The sequence below is a fragment of the Gopherus evgoodei genome, chromosome 6 (assembly GCF_007399415.2).
Source record: "Gopherus evgoodei ecotype Sinaloan lineage chromosome 6, rGopEvg1_v1.p, whole genome shotgun sequence".
In the NCBI taxonomy this organism is placed as follows: domain Eukaryota; kingdom Metazoa; phylum Chordata; order Testudines; family Testudinidae; genus Gopherus; species Gopherus evgoodei.
The window spans coordinates 90,785,077-90,799,956 of NC_044327.1; the positions used below are offsets into that span (position 1 = coordinate 90,785,077).

General features: G+C 45.3%; 1 protein-coding gene across 2 annotated transcripts in view; it reads right to left on the reverse strand.

Annotated features, from left to right (window-relative positions):
• The window catches only part of AP3B1 (adaptor related protein complex 3 subunit beta 1), a 312,676-nt gene that overhangs the window by 144,896 nt on the left and 152,900 nt on the right, over positions 1-14,880 (reverse strand). For both annotated transcript variants that reach the window (XM_030566153.1, XM_030566152.1), the window contains exon 15: positions 8,620-8,796. In XM_030566153.1, the coding sequence (XP_030422013.1) occupies positions 8,620-8,796 (177 nt within the window). The remainder of the gene's footprint in view (positions 1-8,619; positions 8,797-14,880) is intronic.

Consider the following 14,880-nt stretch of genomic DNA (forward strand, 5'->3'; position numbering starts at 1 on the left):
TTCTCTTGAGATGAATACATATAATTTTTCCTGACCACTGAAGTGAACTCTTAAAATGTATAAGATCCAGAGCACTCTTAAGAATCATTGATAAATCCCAGTGATGAAAGAAGGGAGCATGTTTAGTGGACAACAACCTGGGCTTTTAGAAGAGACTCAGTTTTTACCACTGTTGGGATTTATCACAGATTCTCAAGAGCACTCTAAAACCATCTCGGGATCCTCTCTATTTTGAGAAAGCATGAAACTCTTCCCAGTGAAAGATGGCTGTTACTACAAACAGTCTGAGATAATTCATGGGGCCCTGGCAAGGCAAAGAAGGGCAGTACTGAAAAAAAACTTTAAAAAATAACCCTGGAATCTTAAGTAGTTCTAAACAAAAAATGGGTAGACTTTCTAACGGCTTCAGAATACTACAAAGAGAATCACAAGGACATTTTAACATTGCATGTGTGGAGAAATGACTCAAACGCAGACATGAGAAGAACATTGGCAGGACAATAGGCTCCTTAAGATGGAACTTCTAAAGCCACCTGGAAAAAAACTTCGGATAAGTTCATAGCATCGATTTATATTTGTAAAATCTGGTATAAAAGTGTTTTGATTGCTAAAGCATAAAGCTTATTTGCTTTGAGCTGAAACCATTGCAATCAGGAAAATTATCTTCCATATAAGAATCCTGAACTCTCATGTAATGAATGGCACAAAAGAGACTTACATTAGTTTTGTCAGTACCTCACTGGTATCCCATTACACTGAGGGCTTTTTAATAAATTGTCAAAACATGTTAAAAGCTCCACGTTATCCTGATTCCCCGCGCCTCCCTCACCAACAAAACAAAACTACACACTGATCTGGCTTCAACTAATTCATAACAGGCTAAAATTGGGGTCTTATCACCCAGAGATGTAGTGAGTCTAAGTTAGTCATAGGCAGGTGAAAAAGATTGTCAAGCATTCTTTTATGCAGGATAATAAAAGAAGTCCACATAGGACTGTTTGCATGGCTTCTCATAGGCCAGAAGGCCTTTAGCTACCTGTTTGGAGATAGAGCTCTCTTATGTTATTAGCCATAATGCCAGAACAAGGGCTCCCAGTTTGACATGGAGCTATGTGGCCAACTTCTGAAGCTATTCAGCCAATGAAATTTGCTTTGGTTATCTCCAACAAAAATGAGAACTTTTCATTTGGAACTATTAATCAAACCTTAGTCTCTCCAGGAGTTTTGTTATGAGCAGCACTGGACGAAAGACATACATAAGCATCCTTCCCCAGTGGACACAGAAAGTGTCCTTCATTAGAGGTTCCTCCTCTAGATTCTGCGAGCAGAATACTATCAGCTTTTTATTTAGGTGAACTAGGAGGCAATCCAATTCCCATGTCACAACTGTATACAAATCTGATTAGTCAGACTCTGATACAGAGACAATTTATGAGGATCTATCAGAGACTGACTCTGTTTGCAATTATGCTCTCTACCCCTACTTGATAGCTCCGAACACCTGCAGGATTATCCAAAAGAGGAAGCAAAATCTGGTGCCTCCCCACCAGTTGATGTAAAACAAGATGGTGCGATAGCCCATTTGAAACAGAAAAGACGGTTACTCACCTTTGTAACTGTTGTTCTTCAAGATGCGTTACTCATATCCATTCCAGTAAGGTGTGCGCGCGCCGCGTGCACGTTCGTCGGAAGATTTTTACCCTAGCAACACTCGGTGGGTCGGCTAGGCGCCCCCTGGAGTGGCGCCGCTATGGCGCCGGATATATACCCCTGCCGACCCAGCCACTCTTCAGTTCCTTCTTGCCGGCTACTCCAACAGAGGGGAAGGAAGGTGGATTTGGAATGGATATGAGCAACACATCTCGAAGAACAACAGTTACAAAGGTGAGTAACCGTCTTTTCTTCTTCGAGTGCTTGCTCATATCCATTCCAGTTAGGTGATTCCCAAGCCTTACGTAGGCGGTGGAGTTGGAGTGAAATGTGGCAGAATGAAAACTGCTGAGCCAGAGGCTACAGCATCTCTTGACTGTTGAACCAGAGCATAATGCGAAGCAAAGGTATGGACCGAGGACCATGGGGCTGCGCGACAGATCTCGTAGGTAGGTACACGAGCCAGCAAGGCGGCAGATGAAGCCTGAGCCCTGGTAGAATGCACGGTGATGTGGCTTGGGGAAATATGAGCCAAATCATAACAAGTGCGGATGCATGCCATCACCCAAGATGAGATCCTCTGAAAGGAAACAGGTAGGCCTTTCCTTCGGTCTGCTACTGCGACAGAGAGTTGGGGCGTTTTACGAAATGGTTCTGTCCACGCAATATAAATGCGAGCGCTCTACAGACGTGCAATTGTTGCGCCCATTGCGTTGAATGTGGGTAATATGAAAGGCTGAAACCACCTTAGGGAGGAAAGCCGGGTGTGGTCGTAACTGCACCTTGTCTTTGTGAAACATAGTGTACGGTGGAACCACCGTAAGAGCCCTGAGCTCAGAGACTCGTCTGGCCGATGTAACGACTATGAGGAAAGCTGTCTTCCAAGACAGGTATAGCAGCGAGCAGGTCGTTAATGGCTCGAATGGGGGAGACATAAGTCTGGTTAAAACTAGGTTGAGGTCCCAGGTTGGGGCTGGGCGGCGTACTTGAGAGTGTAAGCGCTCCAAGCCCTTGAGGGACCTCGAACCCATGGAGTGTAAGAACACGGAATGACCACCTTAGCCTGGGTGGAAGGTAGAGATGGCTGCCAAGTGTACCCTCAGCGATGACACCGCTAGGTCCTGCTGTTGAAGGCCAGAGGTAGGCGAAATAGAGGGGATCGAGACCTCAGTAGAAGTAAGATCGAGCGTTTCGCACCTGTAGGAGAAATGCTTCCACCCGGCCAGGTACGTTGACCAGGTGGAAGGCTTCCTGCCACCCCGGTTTAGTCACGCAGCAGCCACACCGTGAGGTGAAGAGACTGCAGGTCCAGGTGACGAAGCCTGCCGTGGCCCTGAGTTATGAGGTCTGGGTGGAGTGGCAGGGTAATTGGGTTGGTTATTGACAGGTCGAGCAACGTGGTGTATCAGTGCTGCCTGGACCACGCTGGAGTGATCATGATGATGCGCGCTCTGCCCCTACGGAGTTTGAGCAGGACCTAATGAACCAGTGGGAACAGTGGGAAGGCATAAAGGAGTTGGCCCTTCCAAAGCATCAGGAATGCGTCCAAGATCGATCCCGAGAGACCTTGGAAGGAGCAGAACATCTGGCATTTTCTGCTCTCGCGGTAAGTGAACAGGTCTATGTGAGGAGAAGTCTCCACTTCTGGAAAACAGAATGCATCACATCGGGGCAGAGCGACCACTCGTGAGACAGGAAAGACCTGCTGAGTCAAAGCGCCAAGGCGTTCCGAACGCCTGAGAGAAAGGACGCTACCAGATTCATCGAGTGGGTCATGCAGAAGTCCCAGAGATGGATGGCCTCCTGACATAAGGGGGAGGACCATGTCCCTCCCTGGTTGTTTATCTAGCACATGGCCATTGTGTTGGCTGTAAACACTGAGACACCACGGCCTCGCAGCTGCTGCTGGAACCCCTGGCACGCCAGGCGGACTGCTCTCATTTTTGGGCATTGATGTGGAATGCCAGCTCCCGAGAAGACCAAAGGCCATAAGCTCGAAGGTGACCGAGGTGAGCACCCAAGCCAAGAGATGACGCGTCCGTCGTCAGGGGCAGTGAGGGCTGGGGTGGATGGAACGGCATCCCTGCCCACACCAGGGAGGGAGTTAGCCACCATTCTAGGGAGCCTAGGGTGCTCGAGGGAACGGTGACTATCATGATCATTGGGTCCCTGTCCGGGCGGTACGCCGAGGTGAGCCAGACTTGGAGAGGACGGAGGCGGAGATTGGCGTGTTTGGTTACAAACTTGCAGGCAGCCATGGACCCAGGAGACCGAGACAAGTGTGAGCCGAGGTCGTTGGGAAAGTCTGCAGACCTCGGATGATTGTTGCCATCGTCTGAAACCGTGGCTGTGGTAAGCGGGCTCTGGCTAGGTTGGAGACCAGGATAGCCCCTAGGAAGTCCAACCTCTGCGTGGGAACCAGAGTGGATTGCTCTATAGTAATCATCAGGCCTAGGCGTGTGAATAGGTCCGTGACGATGCCCACGTTCTGAGTGATTTGTGTCTCGGAGTCTCCTCAGATAAGCCAATCGTCCAGATATGGAAAAATGCATATCCGACATCGGTGAAGATAGGCGGCAACTACGGCCATACACTTGGACAATACCTGTGGGGCTGAAGAAAAGCCAAACAGCAGGACCGTAAACCAGAAGTACTGATGGTTGGCTAGAAAGCGGAGGTATCTCCTGTGCGGAGGGAAGATGGTGATGTGAAAGTATGCATCCTTCATATCGAGGGCAGCATACCAGTCTCCAGGATCCAAGGACGGGATAATGGTTCCCAGGGATACTATGCGGAATTTCAACCTTATCATAAACTGGTTGTCCTCACAGGTCTAGGAAGGTCTGAGACCTCCGTTCGAGTGGGGGACTAGGGTATAAAAGGAGTAAAACCCCTTGCCCCTTTCGTCCATCGGTGTCTGCACCTCTTGTAAGAGGAATTGCTCGTGAAAGGGGTCCCTGAAGGGGGACAGAGTTGGAATAAATTGGAGGTGGTACTCATGCTCCACTGTGCACAGGACCCAGCGATCTGAAGTTAACTGGGGCCACGCCAGGAGAAAGTAGGAGTGGGATCCCGGCCTGTGACTGGTACACCGCCCTAAGGCGCACCTTGGAAGGTTCGTCTTTGGTCCCGGTGGTGATTGCGAGGGACCTTGACCTTGGCCTTCTAGGGGTCCTGACGTTTGACTGCGACCATCTCGGCCGCGCCGTCTGCCAAAGCCTGTCTCTGGCTGGGCACAAGGTATGGCGGTGTGGCTGGGGACGGAAAGGCCTGCATTTGGTCGCTGGCGTATGCACGCTGAGAGAGCACGTTAGGACCCTGTTGTCCTTCAGGCTTTGCAGCCAGGGGCTGTCTTTGCCGCCAGGGGCCGTCTTTGCCGCGAAGAGGCCTTTACCATCAAATGGTAAGTCCTGAATGGCATACTGCAGCTCCGGCCGGAGGTTTGAAACCTGAAGCCATGAGATGCACCTCATGGCAACACCTGAGGCCAGAGTCCTGGCTGCTGAGTCTGCTGCGTCCAACGAGGCCTGGAGGGACGCTCTGGGCACCTTTTTCCCTTCCTCCAAGAGGGCAGTGAACTCTTGGCGGGAGTTTTGAGGGAGAAACTCCATAAACTAAACTACCGCCACCCAGGTGTTATAATTATAGCGGCTAAACAAGGCTTGTTGCTTTGCCACCCAGAGCTGTAAGGCCTCTGCAGAGTACACCTGGTGGCCGAGTAGGTTCATTCGCCTAGCCTCCTTCGATTTCGGGGCTGGCGCCTGCTGGCCATACCATTCCCTCTCCTTAATGGACTGAACGACTAGTGAGCAGAGAGGAGGACAGACAGACAAGTAGTCGTACCCCTTAGAGGGCATCATACCCGGGTCCTCTACCTCCGGGACCTCCTCCACCTGGAGGTCCATATGGGCTTTCAGGTTGTTGGTGGGCACATCAGAATCGTGGTCCTGAGCATAAGATCTGCCAGCGTGGGATGACACAGATGCATGTCTGGATGGCCATGGAGGTGCTAAAAAAGCATGGGCGGAGTCTCTGACTCTATCAGACCTTGCCCAACTAGGCACCGGGGACCGGTACTGGGAGGCGTACCGGTACCTGGAACGAGATCCAGACCTGCAACCAGAGCAGTGCCGGGAGGTCGACCGAGATCTTGAGGCTCGAGGTCGGGAGAGGCTACAGGAGTCACGGTACCTGTAGCGGTGCTGGGAGTTGGAACGGTGCCGACAGTAGCGGGTCGGCGAACCGAATACCGAGCGGTGCAGCGAGTGCGACCGGTACCGAAGAGGAGAACAGCACCGGGACTGCAAGTGGTGTCGGGTGTGCCGACGGGACCTGGAGCGTCTGCGGGACCGTGATCATGAACGGTGCCGCTCTGCTGTGCCGACAGAGGATGGTCATATCAAGGGAGGCTTGCCAAGAGACTGTATTACCCGCACCGGTGGTTCCGGGGTCAGGCAGCATCGACTCTGTCATGGCAATGAGATCCCTCGCCGTTGGGAATGTCTCCGGCATGGAGGGAACAGTAGGCTCAACCACAGTGCATACTGGGGAGCTGTCAGGCACCGGATTCGATGGCCCTCATGGGACCGGGATTGACGGTACCGACGTCGTCGGTGCCGCGGCAGGTGTCGATGCCAGGTGATCCGACTGAGACGAGCTCTCTGGCTGCGGTGCAGTTGGCACGGAAGCAGCAGGAGCAGGGAGCTCAACCACAGCGCGTGCCGGGCAGCCGTCAGGCACTGGATTTGACGGCCCTCGCGGGACTGGGATCGACGGTGCCAACGTCGTCGGTGCCTCGGCAGGTGTCGGTGCCGGGCGATCTGACTTAGACGAGCTCTCTGGCTGCGGCGCAGTTGGCGCGGAAGCAGCAGGAGCAGTAGGCTCAACCACGACGTGAGCCGGGGAGCTGTCAGGTACTGGACTTGACGGCCCTGTGGGACTGGAATCGACGGTGCCGACGTCATCGGTGCCTCTGCAGGCATCGGTGCCGGGCGATCCGACTTAGACGAGCTCTCTGGCTGCGATGCAGGTGGCACGGAAGCAGCAGGAGCAGGGAGCTCAACCACGGCATGTGCCGGGGAGCCATCAGGCACCAGCAGGAGTCGTAGGCTTTCTCGACCTTGGAGAGAGGGAGCAGTGCTGAGTCGACTTCGGTGCCAGCGACGGCCGGTGCCGAAAGGTCTTGGCAGTACCGGCGGGGTCCGGTGCCGAGAAGGCGCTTCTGCCCGCCGCTTGATCATCACTCGGTGCCAAAGGCGGAGGGGTAAGTGAAAGTCCCGCTCCTTTTTGTTCTCGGCTTAAAAGCCTTGCAAATGGGGCACTTAGCTGTCAAGTGCGATTCCCCGAGGCACTTCAAACAGGAGTCGTGTGGATCTCCCGTCGGCATCGGCTTCTGGCAGGCTGAGCCCATTTTAAAACCTGGTGAGCCGGGCATGGGCTCCGGCACCGGGTGCGGGGAAGGGGCTACTTCCCGAACCCCGCTAACTATTACTAAACTAACTATGTTAGTAAAGAAAAAACGTATAACTATACAAATATATATATAAAAGGATTATAACTACATAACTATATACACGAGAACTACGAGTAGCTAGGAAAGTGGAGGTCAGCTAAGCCACGCTCCACTGTTCCGACAACCAACACGGGCGGTAAGAAGGAACTGAAGGGTGGCTGGGTTGGCAGGGGTATATATCCGGCGCCATAGCGGCGCCACTCCAGGAGGGCACCCAGCCGACCCACCGAATGTTGCTAGGGTAAAAATCTTCCGACGAACGTGCACGTGGTGCGCGCACACCTAACTGGAATGGATATGAGCAAGCACTCGAAGAAGAATAGTCTTTAGTGTATTCAAGACTGTCCTTATTTCAAATTACAATGCCTCCCTACAAGAGTAAAAACATTTCAGATTCTTGAATCTGTTACTATAACCATCATACCTAAGGTAAAAAATTAGCATGTAACTTTTATTCACTGTTTTTAAAACTAATGAAAATAAATATTGTTGAAAAATGCAATGTAGACAGAAATTTTGTTAAAGTCAGAGTCTATTATTACGGTACAGTAAACAAAGGGTCATTTTATTTTTAGAAAATCTGGTGAAGTATTTATGTTATGCTATGAGAACTCAAAAAGTCTGACTCCAAAATATAGCAGGATTTTCCAAAGAACAAAACCTGAAGATCTCATAAGCTATTTTGGGGGAAGATATTACCAAAACTGTATATCTTCCACTTTTTAAAACAAGTTTGGGCTCTTAAACTTTTCCTTACCAGGACCACCTTGGGACTCCTAAGTATGATGCTTGCAGAACTTTTATGTTAACAGCACTGCCATGGATAAAAAAGAGTCTTCTCATTTTGTAAGCCCATAACCTTTTACTTGAAGACTTTAATGAGTTTCTTTCTTAAGGATAGATGGTGGATCTCCAAATGGATCAACGCTCCTTCCTCTCAATGGCCATATGCATGCAGCAGAATCCTTTGATAACTACTGTGACAACTCTTTTGAAGCATGTTGATAGTTGGCAAACAATCGGATGCATGTTCTACTTTGACTCCACTAGAGAAAAAACTCAGACTGCAAGTGGCGAAGTCCCAGAAAAGGGGAGTAAGGTAATAGGATCAAAACCGCCCTGCTGTTTGGCTCCCTGCAATCCAATTAACTTCCTGTTGAGTGAAAAGCATTAACCCAAAACAACTGAAAATCAAGGAGGGTTTGTTAAATTCCCTACACAAATGGAATTGCTAAATTTCACTCAAACCGAGCGCCAAGGCAACAAGTACATGGACCTCCTGTTCTGTGTGCTAGTAGTTTTGGGTCCAGTCAGCGATGCGGTAGTAAATTTCCACATGTCAAGCTTCTTTGTTTTAGATCTACATGTAAGAAATGAGTGCTAATCCATGCAGAATGCACAAAATATACTCTACGGGGGCAGGAAAGGATCACTTATTTATATAGTCTTACTCTTACCTGTTTTGAGTTGGTTAAATACAGTTTTGCTCCCAAATTTAAGATCTGCAGCTTCACAAGATCATCTTCATTAGTGAAGCTCTTAGCCATCTTTCTCAAAACATCAGGAGCAATCTTTGGAACTCGTTCACAATATTCCCCAATAAGCCAGAGAATGCTGGCTCTAGCCACAGGAACCTAAGTGATGAAAAAGTTAAATATACATTTCACAAATATACTCATTTGTAACTTTAATTTGCTACTAAATATGCATACATATAAATATACAAGTAATCAAATATTTACTACTGGTACTTTGGTAATACCTAGAAGCCTCAACAAAGATCAAGGCCCCATTATGCTATACATTGTATATGCGTATAGTAAGACAGAGCCTGCTCCAAAGAGCTTACAAGCTAAACAGACAAGTTGGATGAAGGGCACTACTGGAAACAGAGGCACAGGGATGACATGACTTGCCTATGTTCATAGTGCAAGTAAGTGGAAGAGTGGAGAACAGGACTCAGGTGTGCCCCAGCCACCACACTGTCTCTCTTTCCAACATGACCTTCAATGGTATGGTTTTATGCATTTTATCCATCATTATATGGAGATATACCTATCTCACAGAACTGGAAGGGACCTTGAAAGGTCATTGAGTCCAATCCCTGCCTTCACAGCAGGACCAAGTACCATCCCTGACAGATTTTTGCCCCAGATCCTTAAATGGCCCCCTCAAGGATTGAGCTCATAACCCTGGGTTTAGCAGGCCAATGCTCAAACCACTGAGCTATCCCTCCCCCGTGTTTTATTTTCAAGCAACAAAACAATGTTTGTTTGGTGTGTGGGTTTTTTTGTTTTTGTTTTGTTTTTAAAAACACAATAAACTCCCTCAACTCCAGGTTATCTGTTTTGAAGATGCAAGATACATAGCTCAGGCTGTTGCTGTCCTTCCTTTATAATCCTTTTTTAAACTCCTCTCACTTCACTAAAACGACTATCTGCCTGAATTTTCATTACAAAATTATCTTAAATAGTACATTTTTTCTCAAAAGTCTGAGGCAAATTTGACATGGAATTTGGGAGAGATGAGGGCTCAAAAATGAAATGATCTCACCTCCTGAATGTTTTTCTAACATTTTTTATGTCCATAGCTACAAGATACCACGGTCAGAGACTCCAAACTGTTCTTTTTATATTGGTTTTCATAAAGGCTGGTATCTTTGACCACATTTGGTTGGTTTGTTGGTAAAACAATTCAAAATGTTGGTTATTAAAGGAAGGTCTAGTGTATAATATGGATTCAATTATGACTTCATAAAGGGAAAGCAGGAATATGGGGTGCAATTGGGAGTGGTTACGAGTTAGACGGAGAGAGCCACATTCAAGGAGAGGGGTGCCCCGTAGTGTCCGAAGGTCAACTTCAAAACTTGCACCACATGCCTCCTCAAGACATAGTTCTCCTCACACAACATGCGAGAAAGGTAAGGGGTGGAGGATTCTGCTGTGTGCCTAGTACATCATGGAAAGCAAGTGTAAGGAAGCTACATGCAGGAAATATAATTTTTTTGTGGGTAAAAGCAAAGTCCATCTTTGCACATCTTGAAAGTAACAACGTCCCTGTACAGCCTGAAAACTCTGTATGGACTCGTCACTAAGCAATGTTTTAAAACAGTTTAAAAAAACCCAATAGCTGTGCTGCATGGCAATTGTTTTATAACACTTCTGCTTAAAAAATTACTATGACTTTACAAAGTGTTTTTCACTGCAGTAATATACAGATATTTTCAACCTTAGGCACCAAAAACGTAGCTGAAGTGGAGTTGAGACTAAATGTTACATGCACAATAAAAAACAAATCTGTGTTACTACCTTATTTCTCACCTCTCTGCTCCCTACTTCCCCAACTTGTGCATTCCTTAGGCAAACTCCCATTTAAATTAGTTGAAGTTTTGCCTTGAGTAAGGAACACAGGATTGGGACCAAACGTTGGAAAGTGTGTGTGTGTGTGTGTGCGCGTGCGTGCGTGCAATGTGGCATAATTACAGCAGGAACCAGAATGTCGAGTTTGCTATCTTTTATGCATTTAAAATCACAACTATAATATAGTATTAACTAAATTTATACCAATGCCCCCTCTGCCCCACTTTAATTGTATTCAGTCAAAGAATGCACATGACAGTGCCTTTGAAACAAGGAATGTATCTCCCTATAGTATCAGAATACTATATCAAGAATTATACAACATATTTAATCATGAAAGGATACATATATAACTTATAAGTAGCTGACCCTCAAATTAAGGTGAATGGAGGGCAGGGTAGTGGGGGTATAAGGGAAGGGTGGAAGAAATCAAGCCCAGCACATTTCTGAGAGTAAAATGACAGGAGGAAGGAGTTTAGTTCTGAAGCAAGAGTACCCAGGAAAAATAAAAGATCCTTCAAAATAGCAAGTTTGAGTCCCCAACAACAGGATAAACCAAAAATCCTCTCTCTTAATGAAAAGAGCAAGGAGTACTTGTGCCACCTTGAAGACTAACACATTTATTTTATTTATTTTAAGATTTTTTTTTCCTCCTGCTGATAATAGCTCACCTTAACTGATTACTCTCGTTATAGTTAGTATGGCAACACCCATTTTTTCATGTCCTCTGTGTATATATATCTTCCTACTGTATTTTCCACTGCATGCATCTGATGAAGTGGGTTTTAGACCATGAAAACTATGCTCAAATAAATTTGTTAGTCTCTAACGTGCCACAAGTACTCCTCGTTCTTTTTGCTGATATAGACTAACACGGCTACTTCTCCTAATAAAGTGAGTTGTTTAAGGATTAAAACCAGAACCGTAGTAGATCTTCATTTCATCTCTTAGCATGCTCAAAACTCAGAATGCAAACAAACTCATGGAGATCTAGGGAACAGTGTTAAAAAAATATAGACACAACCAAGGTATTTTATTCTATACTTCACATAGTTGCAACTATTCACATCAATAAAAACAGAATTAAGTGTGTTATGGGAAAACAAAAGGATTCCCAACAATGACAAGGAACCAAATAGATTGTGGCAAAACAGAGTAATAAGTTCTACCAAAAAAAAATGTCAAAAGCATAAGTGAAAAGTCCAAACATTGAAAAGATATGCAAGCCAGGCTTAATGTAACTCCAAAATAATATAATGAAGGAACCATAAAGCCCTAAGATACAGCATATTTTCTTGCATCACTGACAATATTTCTAAACTGTATTGTAGTCTAATGGGCGAGAGCAAGGAGAGACATGTTGAACAACTGTCAAATGAAAAAGTTTTAAACACAGTTAGAAAATATATTCATGTAATGTGATAAGACTGATGCCGTTACTGTACACCAATCTCAGAAGGGAAAGAGGTTATTTCTAATGTTCCAAAGGTTACACTGCATTAAGACCTTACTCCCAATCTATTACTTTAAATTGGGCTAAAGAACAGTAATTGAGTGATACATTAAATTTTCCAGTACGGGAACAGTTCAAGTTGCCTGCAGTACAGATAGATACCTCTAAATAAGAATATATGGGCAACTTCAGATTTCAGTTATGCTAGATTTTTCTTAAATATTTCATTACATACTTGTTAAAAAATAGAATTTTACAGGAGACCACCAACTACACTAGTTTAGGTAGCTGCATCAGAGAAGTATTTTTGGCGTATAGTTTCTCTTTCATGAAGCAAAAAGGCCACTCACAAGCAGACCATTTCAAGTATATTGTCAATTATCTGAGAAAATTCAATTTAATACCTTCTCTAAGTTAAATGGGGCCCTAAAATTTGTAACCACTGAGCTATATTTAAGCCACTGCATTTATTTTATTCCTTCCAATGCTTTTTCTGTTAAATTATTAAAATACTTCACTCAGTGTAACTGTTAATATAAGAACTATAGCCACTTAAAACAGTTTTTGAAATTCAGATTAAAAATTGTACCAGAACGAAGCTTCATTCGAACAACAAAAGATAGTCTCATGAGATGTTTCATTTTTTTGTTCCTTTTCTGATCAAGGCAGTTAGCTTGCTATGTAAATACTGTATACATTAAACACAGTTATGTGCAACAAGGATCAATATCAATTAGAGACTTTTTGAATCAACCCCAGCCAAAAGCCATTTCAATGAAAAGTATATATGGAATGGATGACCTCAATGTTTCCGTGTCAGTGGATTCGTTAGGGAGCAGAATCACATAATATTTTCAGATTTCTTTTTCCCTGTTTAAGTCTCTCAGTCCTCATCCATGTAATAGTAAGCGTATGATCCTGCACCCATTGTTTGAGACATTCTAAACCATTCAAAAACAGCAAACAAGAAATGAAGCCACTTCTACTCCTTCACTGCCTTTTCCAGTACAGCGTAAGTAGGGACCTTGAATTGACAAAAAATACAGGAAATAATACTTCCATTATGTAGTCTTGCTTTGCATTATCCTCAAAGGAAAACAGGATTGTAAATTACTTTGCCTGATGCTTTATTCTATATGCCCTGAGCAAGTGGTTAAGTGCACTTTTCAAACCCTAGTATTAGAAGGCAGTTTGTACTGCCATTTTAACCCATTAACTTGTCGGGGGGGGGGGGGGGGGGGAATGAAGCCTTGGCTGCTCAGCAGTTAGAGAAAGACATCTAGAAAGATTTCATAGATCACTCTGTAAGTAGCTTAATTCAATAGCTATTGTGTTTTCAACTAAAACCTTATTGCACAACACACCATTCTAAAATAAATCATGCAAACAACAAATTTATCTACTCAAATTTGTCAAGGAAGGAATCAACAGACATCTAAACTAACAGCAAATTAGACCTAATATTCTCCATCCACACCCAAGAGGTTTTGAAATTTAGCTGGGATTAGAAAGGGGGCAAAATGGCAGACTGTCTGATAGAGGATGGGAAAGTGCCTGGAAAACAGTTGGGGGGGGGGATTATTTTTTTTTTTGTTTTCTGCATTGTTTTTCCACAGTGAAACATTTCAAGGACTCCTCTATTATCTGAGACCCAACAATGTGAAATTATTTAAAGGTGATTCCACTCCCTCCTCCAGCTCAGAAGCATTTTTCTTTTTGTTTTATTCTGGTTAAAACCGTACAAATCCACTATTTACCAGGTTGCAATGCCTCAAAGGATTATTCATATTCAAGAGAGAAAACCACAAAACTCTAGAACACAAAACAAATGTAATGTATTGCACTTGGAAAGACAGTCATATTAATAGCAGGATGCATGAAGATGTAATTGGTCTAAAAGTTTTAGTAGTTATTCTAGAGCAGGGCAAACACCTCAGGCAAGACTATGAGCTGCAGTTTTGGATTTGGTATAGGAACAAAGCCCATTCTCTATGACTCCTCCCCACAATTTAAAGAAGGCAGGTCATAATAAATAGAAACAGCTAGCCAACATGAACCCTGCACTCTTGGAGCCCAAACCTGAAATGTAGCAATAAGAGGATGTTCCAGAAGTGCATCCCTCCTGAGGTTTATTTTTGGGGGCAGAGGAGAGACAGTGGCAGCAGGAGAGAGGACGACGTGCCCAAAGACCATTCCCAAAAGCCTCCCATCCTATTCTAGTGGCAAGAATGGTAACCTAACCCTCTTTTCCTAGCTACCAATGCTTCTTAATCCCTCCTGTCAATGGCATGTCCCAATACAATTTCCCTTCCAAGTGTTGAACTCTCCAGTGCCACAAATCCACCTTAATCTCCTTCCAGCTAACGAAGTTGGCTACTCCTCATGCTCCCTTCATCCCAGTGGCAAGTGTTCCTTCTCATCTCCTGATTAAAAATTAGCCCTCAGACCTGTTTCACAATCAAGCTGTGCACTTTGACCTAACCAAGAATGTCCCTGAAACAGAATGAAAGATGACAGAGGCAAAATACCATCAATACATGGAAGAAGTAGGCTTAGTAACGCTAGATGAGGGCAAGAGAACAGCGAAGCAGAGATCCCAACACTTAGCAAGCAGCACCGAGCAGAACAGTGAGTGCTTGCTCCTGGGCACAATGTGCCCCTGCCAATCTTTAATGGGAGGGGGAACCTAATTTAGAACATACTTAGATTGTAAACTCTTCAGAACAGCAGTGTTTTTCTTATCACAGAATCATAGAATATTCAAGGTTGGAAGAGACCTCAGGAGGTCATTTAGTCCAATCTCCTGCTCAAAGCAGGGCGAACCCCAACTAAATCATCCCAGCCAGGGCTTTGTCAAGACAGGCCTTAAAAACCTCTAAGGATGGAGATTCCACCACCTCCCTATG